This window comes from Montipora capricornis, chromosome 7, assembly GCF_036669925.1.
Source record: "Montipora capricornis isolate CH-2021 chromosome 7, ASM3666992v2, whole genome shotgun sequence".
NCBI lineage: Eukaryota > Metazoa > Cnidaria > Anthozoa > Scleractinia > Acroporidae > Montipora > Montipora capricornis.
The window spans coordinates 13,595,060-13,605,059 of record NC_090889.1 but is presented as its reverse complement, the minus strand read 5'-3'; the positions used below and the strand labels follow the sequence as shown (position 1 = coordinate 13,605,059).

The following is a 10,000-nucleotide window of genomic DNA, read 5'->3' as shown; positions in this document are numbered from 1 at the left end:
CATGATTTTTTAATCATAACCGTAATTATCACTGGAGTGAAAGAAGAAACCCGTTTAAAATCACAACTGGAACTTTTTTATCATGTCGGTCCAAAATGTTACGACTTAAGATTTTAGACCCCGAATCGCCAAAGATGGTATACCCGAGAAATACTGTGCTTTCAAACGACATTAGAAGAATTAATCTGATTTCTATCATGTTTTTTCCCGCGTAAAAATAAATAAAATTTATTTATGAAACAAGGTTCGGAAAAACTTAGCAAGTGCTCTTGCTATCCAAAAAGATAATTTGGGGTAGCCATCCATTTTTCAGAAATCATGTTTCTCAAGTATTATAAACCTTGGTAAACCGTCTTCCATCCATGTTAATCTTCGCTTCCGTGCGCATAGTTTTCAAATACTTTGACAAAGTATTTATTCCAACAGCCTGTTCCCTGTATTTGACATCTTCTGCCTCTTGGCTCGGAAAAGGCTTTCTGTAAAATCTTTCACGACTTATAGTATGCATCTTATGTTCTCTGAACACCGCAACAACGCATCGACTGTTTGATTGAATTTCAATCAAACTGGAAGTACCCTTACTATTGCGGAGAATCAATTTTCGTCGTTGCTTTAGTAATTAAAGGAGAAAAGAACGGAGGATCCGTAGTAAACACTCGCACTGATATACCTGGGAAGACTCGTCAATCATGGATTTGATGTTAGTGGAAAGAAGATCGAGTTTTCCATTCACATCTTCGAGCTAATAAACATTACCCCAGTTGTGACACTTCAACAAGTTATCCATTTCCAGGTTATGACGATCACGTACATTTCTAAGCATCACAGTTTTCCTTTTAGCCTTAAGTGGGATTCTGTGATATAGTACCAGGACCACAGAGTGGTCAGATCGAACAATTCCTTGAGCAACCTATACTTTTCTAAAAAAATGTGGGACGTTAGTAACGAAAACACCTAAAGTTTTGTTCTTTCTTGTTGGCGTATTTACCATCTGCAATAGGTTTAGTTATGTGAGAATATCCTTGGGATCTCCGCAAATTATTAGGTTTCTGTTGGAATTATCAGTCAGTATGCGAGCACAACTATAGGTTAGATATTCCAGTAATTCCTCATGACAATATTGCAGATCTGGAGAAAGATGAATACCGGCGATCTTCCCAGACTGAGCTGAACAAGAATCGGGAAAATGATCTTGCGTGTCATTTCTGTTCTGATAATGATTGTCTCTGTCTGAGGCTGGAATCCTCCTCTGTTGAAGTCTTCCTCGGTGATTTCTTGCCATGCTGATGACCATGCAGGTTTAAAATCTTTGCAAAAAGGCTTCGTGCAACGACATGTTTGATCTGTTAATGTGAATCTGCAATCAGCATTGACTTTAAACCTCTCTCAGATGTGAGAGATAATCTTTCTCGGCCATCGTCAACTATAGCCTGGCCTTGGCAGGGCCTTTCAAAAAAAAAAAACGACTTTTCACAAATTTGACAGGCAAAAGCCCACGTAACTTCTTCTGCCCATGCAGTTCATGAGATATTCGGTGGGACTCTTCCTTGTTCGCTTATCGACAATCCGATAGATGATATGTTCACCGGGTAAAGCAGTATTTTTTTTTAAATCGGTCGTTTGTTAACTTTAATTTTTTTTGTTTAGATGCCATGAAAGCTGAAATCATCATTTCAAACGCTTCCCAAATGTCTTTGTGAGCGTGACTTCAATAAGGGATCAAAAAAACAACAGAACGTGCATCCTTGTTCTAACTGTAACGCATTGACTAGTTTTCGCATGAATTTACAAAAAGCATCGTGAAAATGAATGATTCGCTGTGAAAAATGGATAACCGGAACATAGAGATGAAAGTCTAGACCTTGACGCATTGTCGATGTTACACAAGCGTCTCGACGAAGTCTGCAAAACACTAGAGCGAAAATGTCTCGCTGACTTCACTGCTTAGTTCGTTTATAGCTAATATTCCCATGAAGTTTAGTGTGGAATGCTTTTGAACACGTTCGGGATTGCTCGGCAGTCTTATTTTGTTGCCCTTGTATGTGCAAGTGATGGGCAGGTATTTCACTGGGTATTTTAAACGCGATGCAATTGTGGCAATTTTCATTTGAAAGAGACTCACTTACAACCAATAACGGTTTATTTTAAGAGCTCGGCTGGGGGTTTTTCTTGTAAGAAAAGTAATTTATGCCGTCAAGTAAGTAAATTTCCGACAAACAATGGGCTTAAGCATTGGAGAAGGTTTTCCGTGTTTCCATAGCGTCATCTAAACTTGACGGGGAGTTGGGAGAATTCCACACAGTTATACATAACTGTCTCGAATTCTCCCTACTTCTCCGAGTGTTTCGATAAGGTTATGGAAACACGGGAAAAAGTCCTCTATTGCTTTTATAAAATATTCCTGAAAGATAATTAAACAAATGAAGGAAAAAGCTGATTTTTTACCTCTTGATTGAAACAGATTTTCTTGACACACGCTCATATTTCGTACCAACCAATCAAAACGCGCGTCTGACAATACATAACAAATCAAAATTCGTGTGATGTCACAGCCGTGTTCCATACTCTTATCTAAACACAGCTATTGACCAATGAGAGTGCGAGTACTATCCTAATTATTTTATAATTAACAAATTGATGTCAGTTTTCCATGCGTCTGTCCTGTTATTGATCATGAATTTCGTCATAACATTGTCAAAGTAGCTATATTACTTAGACAAATTACGCCTGTATTGCAAATACTCAGGCCAATCACAGGTTAGGTAATCCAAGGAAATTGTGACTTTGTCCAAATAATGAGAGATATAACCCTAACCTGCAGGTGATTCTTCCTGGGAGTTTGATAAAAAAAAATGATGATGGCGACTGATCTGCAATCTAGAGGCGTATATTTGGTTGTTGTAGAAGTCAGCTCGTTAATTGTCTTGAACCTTCTGTCCCTTATGGGAAACACCTTGGTTTGCATCTCCGTATACAGAAACACACGATTGCGTACAACAACGAATCTTTATATCACCGCGCTGGCAATAAGTGATCTATTGTCGGCCGTGTTTGTAATGCCGTTGACGATTGGCGTCCTTGTAAGCGGCCGCTGGATTTTTGGCGAAGTTGGCTGTAGCTTTCATTCCTTCCTCGCTTTGTTTACCATCTACGTTTCACCCGTAACAATGGGGTTAACAGCGCTCAATCGTTATGTGCGAATGTGCAGGCCAGATCATGAATATCAGAAGTTCTTTTCTAGGAAAAAGTCACTGGCACTTTTAGCGTCTGTTTGGGTTTTTGTTGCCTGTTATAATGGCCTCCCCGTCATAGCTGGTGTTCAAAAAAGCACTTTTGTCCCTGGATATGCCGCTTGTTCCGTTGGTCATCTCAGCGAAAGTGGAACACTGATACACTATGGCATCGTCATCCCATTGTTCCTTTTAACACCTTTAACAATCACCGTGTTTAGCTACGTAAAAGTTGCGAAAAAGATGCAACAGCACAAAATCGAAACGTCGTCCTTGCAACAAACCTCACCAATCATTAGTGCCCGAGAGATAAGAATTAGTAAATCTCTATTCGTAGTTGTTTTCGCTTTCATGATCTGTTGGATTCCTTTTTCGATTATTGCTCTTGTAATGCGCCTACACTTGGTTCCAAAGATACCACGAAACGTACTGCTGCTAAATTCGTTTTTGCTTTACATATCCAATACAATCAATCCATTTCTTTACGCTGGTATGAACCCTTGTTTCAGACGAGAATTCCGGAAGATTTTTTGTAAGGAAAGAAGGAATGTTGAGGATCGTATAAATAAAATAACACCTCAGCCAGATACGAATGGCGTTATGCAAGAAGACAAAGGCCATTCCTCGATTGATTAATTCATCCCTCCAAGGAATATAAGTAATCATGATAAAAAAGGACAGTAATTTATGACTGAGGTCTCTGTGCAGTTTTATGTTCAGATGGCTTATTTCGACGATTTTAGGTGGCATTATCGTTAACATTTTATTTCGCGGCAACACGTAGCTGCCGATGCAAGATAGCCTATGCACGTACTGATAAGGTTTGCATCCACGTTGTACTCTGACGGATTATTGAATGAAAAAAGGAAAAAAAAGATCATGTCCCTTTCATCCATGAAAGGAAGACAGAATTGAACAACGGAAATTTTAGTCGCTTCTAAATATTACAGGGCGGACATATTAACGGTCATTAACTTTAGTCAACTAGTACTTTCTTAACATCAGATTTACAATGATATAGCTTGTCTTCTGTGAACGTGTGCTTTGGGCAGCTGGTGATGAGGTGTAATCTATTTGATTTCGCAGTGGGCGATTTGATGAGTTTTAATTTAAGCCTTGAAATGTTTAGTTTCTTTCCATTCTATAATTCTATATTAGACAAGAAGTATGAGAATGTGCCAAACTAAACGGCTGTCATGCCATGCATTACACCAATCACTCCTAAGACAGAACTGAACAACAGAAATTTTAGTCGCTTGTAAATATCACCGGGCGGACACATTAACGGTCATTAACTTTAGTCAAATAGTGCTTTCTTAACATCAGATGTACAATGATATAGTTGTCTTGAACGTGTGCTTTGAGCAGCTGGCGATGAAATGTAATTTATTTGATTTCGCAGTGGGCGATTTGATGAGTTTTAATTTAAGCCTTTGAAATGTTTAGTTTCTTTCCATATTCTAATTCTATATTAAACAATAAGTATGATAATGAGCCAAACTAAACGCCTGTCGTGTCATGCATTAATTATCCCTATCATTCCTAAATGGATCAGTATTTTAGGACCTGTGTCATATTGAAGTTTGGATTAATTAAATATTCTCTCGATTATTCGTTCCTCGTTCTAAATATAAAACTGTGAAATACTCCATCCTTCCCTGTAACAGGGCGCAGTACCTTGCCTTTCATCTTCTTCCGTTTCGTTCATCTAGATCTCTTCCCATTTCCTTATTCCGTGGGAGATTTTCTCTCAAACTTTTTCAGATGTCCTCTCTTTTACAGCGTTTCCATGTGTGGTTTCTCGTAACCTTCCTTCTCTGACTCATTTTTGTCAGTTCCTATTTTTCATCTTCATCATCTTGAAATGGGCATGCATTGAGTCCCTAAACGATCCTATCGGTTCTAAGGACCTCGTGTTCCTGTTCCTTACTTTCCACGTAATCCAGAGGCCCTTTGTCAGTGGACATTGCTCTCATTGTCCATGACAATGCCTTCCAAGTCTTCATTGGAAAGGTGTGACCATCCAAGGGTTTTGTAAAATAAGAATAATAATAATATTCATTTGTACAGCGCACATTCAACATACGTTTTCACATGCGCTGATATCACCAACAACAAAATTGATAATACGGTAGAACCCCGGTAACTCGAACTCGGATAACTCGAATTCCCCTGCTAACGCGAACTATATCCCATTTTCTCAGGAATTGACCCCACTTTTCAGTCGTTTTAACTCGGCATGAGGAGCTTAGTCCGACTCACGAATTCTCGGCTGGACGACTCCTGACGGTGTAGATATCCATCAACAAAGGCTAAAAACATAACACAAAAGGTGTTTCGTATTCAGAAAAGTGTTAAAGCATTCAGGATCGATCAGATTGTACTGTGAACTTACGTTAAGCAGAAAAAAAGTAGTCAATTTTTTATCGAATGACCATGTTTAGGGGCGAGATGAATTTTGTGGGGAACACAAATTTATTTCAGTTCGTTTGCGCGTATCGACAGTGGCGGTTATTGCTGGGACACGGAACTATTTTTCGTTCTATAGGATTTATGGATTAACTCTGTCACCCGGGGAAAAATGGTACAGGTCACCGTCGTCTCTCGCCGACCAGCACTACTTCGACGCTCCTCGCCGCTGGTGAGCGAGAAGAACTCTGGCATCCAGGGTAAAATGTTGGCCAATTTGTCGAAGGAAAGTTTTTTCAGCTGTTTCGAAGAGAGATTTGTCGCCTTCAAGTCGGTCATTTTTTGCGGGAAGATGGTGATCACGTTCCGAAATTCGGCGGGTCTAATCTGCAGATCGCAGGTCGCAGGTCACATGTTGCAGTCATTGTTTCACCAATACAGAAAGTATCCTAAACATTCTTAAAAGCTAACCTTAGGCCTAAAAACTTTTGTTTAGGCCTAATTAGGCCTAAGGTTAGCTTTTAATAATGTTTAGGATACTTTCTGTATTGGTGAAACAATGACCTGCAACCTGTGACCTGCGACCTGCGACCTGCGACCTGCAGATTAGACTCGCCATCCGAAATTGTGGTAAAAACGTGGACTAAGCTTACGGAATAACTTTGGGTTGCCTCTGTGGGGGGATTAATTGAGCAGTCTTCGTCTGAATGTCATGGATTTCTGTATTCATGTTTTCAAACGAGTTATGGAGGCAGTAAACAATGTTGACGTCGGGGAATTCGGTGCTGGAAGCCTTCCCGGTATACAGGCTCACGCTCAAACGTTGAGTTAAAATAATTGCTGTTAGGTTTAATTTCATGATATCAGGATATCATGATAGCAGCTAGAAGATTGATAAGTCTGTGATTAATATTGAATGTGCCTCCCTGTGACATGCTGGGAAATCAATTAGCCCGGAATGAAATTTTACACAGCTACAATTGGGCATTCTAAATTTCCCAGTTCCTCAGTTATCGAGTTCCATAAGTATAAAACTTAAAAATGGTTTGCTTTAAAATCAGAAAAGAACCAATTCACCGTTGCTGTTGAGAAAAGTGTATGCCAGGCAAAACAAGTTGCATCTCGGTAGCCTGAAAGTTAACTGACAAAATAATTTGCCTGTGTTTAAATTAACAAATATACCAATACATTACTAACGTTTCATGTTTAACCGGAGAATTGGGGAAGCAGATGTTCGAAGGTGTAATAGCTGTTGAGTTTTATTCCTCAGTTATCGAGTTCCATAAGTATAAAACTTAAAAAAGGATTGCTTTAAAATCAGAAAAGAACCAATTCACTGAATTCACCGTTGCTGTTGAGAAAAGTATATGCCAGGCAAAACAAGTTGCGTCTCGGCAGCCTGAAAGTTAAGAAATAATTTGCCTGTGTTTAAATTAACAAATACACCAATACATCACTAACGTTTCATGTTTAACTGGAGAATTGGGGAAGCAGATGTTCGAGGGTATAACAGCTGTTGAGTTTTATTCCTCAGTTATCGAGTTCCATAAGTATAAAACTTAAAAAAGGATTGCTTTAAAATCAGAAAAGAACCAATTCACCGTTGCTGTTGAGAAAAGTGTATGCCAGGCAAAAGAAGTTGCATCTCGGTAGCCTGAAAGTTAACTGACAAAATAATTTGCCTGTGTTTAAATTAACAAATACACCAATACATCACTAACGCGTAGTTACTAAAACCTGGAACGACCCACAATGATCCACAACGATCCACAACGACCCACAACGACCCACAACGATCCACAATGATCCACAACGATCCCACAACGACCCACAACGATCCACAACGGTCCCACAACGACCCACAATGATCCACAACGGTCCCACAACGACCCACAATGATCCACAATGCTCCACAACAAAAGAAACCACCTAAGAAGACCAATAGGCCACTTCAGAAATTACCATAATACTCTTTGTCTGTCCTCCCAAATTTTGCATAAGCATTGTTTCCAGTTTGTCTAGGGACTTAACAATTGTCCCAAGATAAAACAAAAACAATGCCTATGCAAAATTTGGGGGAACAAAGAAAACGTATTATGGTATTATCCCAAGTGGCCTATACCAAGTATTTCATGGCTTTAACCTCATTCGTAGGGCCTCTGCACGGGCCAGGTTGAAAACGAGGAAGGATTGTGGACTGCACCCCATTCTATAAATTACGTTAATGATTCAAGATATTGAAAATATCAAACAATTAAATTTTGAATTGTTTTAAAAATTGAAAAACAAAAACAAATATAACGACCCACGTCACAACCACCCAGAATACCTTTGATAGTCGAGTCACACATCATTCACTTGGTAGTCGACCGTAGTTACTAAACGGCGCGTCGCCGAACGAATATACACGAAAATTACCTTAAGTGGCTACAAGATGGATTTTTACGGAGAACGAAGCCGATGAAACTTTTCACGTGACTTATACTTAGCTTTATTTGATGGCCAGCCGGGGAGACATCGATCGGACTTGAGAGATTATGTCTCGTGAAACGCTGCAATTTTCCATTTTTTGTCTTGTTTTTGACAACCTTATGAATGTGTTACCGGACTATCAAAGGTATTATGGGTGGTTGTGTTTTAGAACAATTCAAAATTTAAATGTTTGATATTTTAAGTATTTTAATCATTAACGTAATTAACAGAATGGCTTCCAGTCCACAGCCCTTCCCCATTTTCCAGCTAGCCCGTGCAGAGGCCCTAGGAACGAGGATAAAGCCATGAAATACTTGGTATTGGTCTTCCAGGTGGTTTCTTTTGTTGTGGGTCGGTGTGGGATCGTTGTGGATCGTTGTGGGTCGTTGTGGATCATTGTGGGACATTGTGGGATCGTTGTGAATCGTTGTGGGTCGTTGTAGATCGTTGTGGATCATTGTGGGTCGTTCCGGGTTTTAGTAACTGCGATCACTAACGTTTCATGTTTAACTGGAGAATTGGGGAAGCAGATGTTCGAAGGTGTAATAGCTGTTGAGTTTTATTCCTCAGTTATCGAGTTCCATAAGTATAAAACTTAAAAATGGATTGCTTTAAATTCAGAAAAGAATCAATTCACCGTTGCTGTTGAGCAAAGTGTATGCCGGGCAAAACAAGTTACATCTCGGTAGCCTGAAAGTTAAGATATAATTTGCCTGTGTTTAAATTAACAAATACACCAATACATCACTAACGTTTCATGTTTAACTGGAGAATTGGGGAAGCAGATGTTCGAGGGTATAACAGCTGTTGAGTTTCATTCCTCAGTTATCGAGTTCCATGAGTATAAAACTTAAAAATGGATTCCTTTAAAATCAGAAAAGAACCAATTCACCGTTGCTGTTGAGAAACGTGTATGCCAGGCAAAACAAGTTGCATCTCGGTAGCCTGAAATTTAACTGACAAAATAATTTGCCTGTGTTTAAATTAATAAATACACCAATACATCAATAACGTTTCATGTTTAACCGAAGAATTGGGAAGCAGATGTTCGAAGGTGTAATAGCTGTTGAGTTTTATTCCTCAGTTATCGAGTTCCATAAGTATAAAACTTAAAAATCGATTGCTTTAAAATCAGAAAAGAATCAATTCACCGTTGCTGTTGAGAAAAGTGTATGCCAGGCAAAACAAGTTGCGTCTCGGCAGCCTGACAGTTAAGAAATAATTTGCCTGTGTTTAAATTAACAAATACACCAATACATCACTAACGTTTCATGTTTAACCGGAGAATTGGGGAAGCAGATGTTCGAGGGTATAACAGCTGTTGAGTTTTATTCCTCAGTTATCGAGTTCCATAAGTATAAAACTTAAAAATGGATTGCTTTAAAATCAGAAAAGAACCAATTCACCGTTGCTGTTGAGAAAAGTGTATGCCAGGCAAAACAAGTTGCATCTCGGTAGCCTGAAAGTTAACTGACAAAATAATTTGCCTGTGTTTAAATTAATAAATACACCAATACATCAATAACGTTTCATGTTTAACCGAAGAATTGGGAAGCAGATGTTCGAAGGTGTAATAGCTGTTGAGTTTTATTCCTCAGTTATCGAGTTCCATAAGTATAAAACTTAAAAATGGTTTGCTTTAAAATCAGAAAAGAACCAATTCACTGAATTCACCGTTGCTGTTGAGAAAAGTATATGCCAGGCAAAACAAGTTGCGTCTCGGCAGCCAGAAAGTTAAGAAATAATTTGCCTGTGTTTAAATTAACAAATACACCAATATATCACTAACGTTTCATGTTTAACCGGAGAATTGGGGGAGCAGATGTTCGAAGGTATAACAGCTGTTGAGTTCTATTCCTCAGTTATCGAGTTCCATAAGTATAAAACTT

General features: G+C 38.9%; 1 protein-coding gene across 1 annotated transcript; it reads left to right on the top strand.

Moving 5' to 3' along the window:
• Positions 1-2,858: 2,858 nt before the first annotated feature.
• On the top strand, positions 2,859-4,790 carry LOC138057456 (beta-1 adrenergic receptor-like). Its single transcript, XM_068903476.1, has one exon. The coding sequence runs from the start codon at positions 2,859-2,861 to the stop codon at positions 3,864-3,866; it is 1,008 nt and encodes a 335-aa protein (XP_068759577.1). The 3' UTR covers positions 3,867-4,790.
• The last annotated feature ends 5,210 nt before the right edge of the window (positions 4,791-10,000 follow it).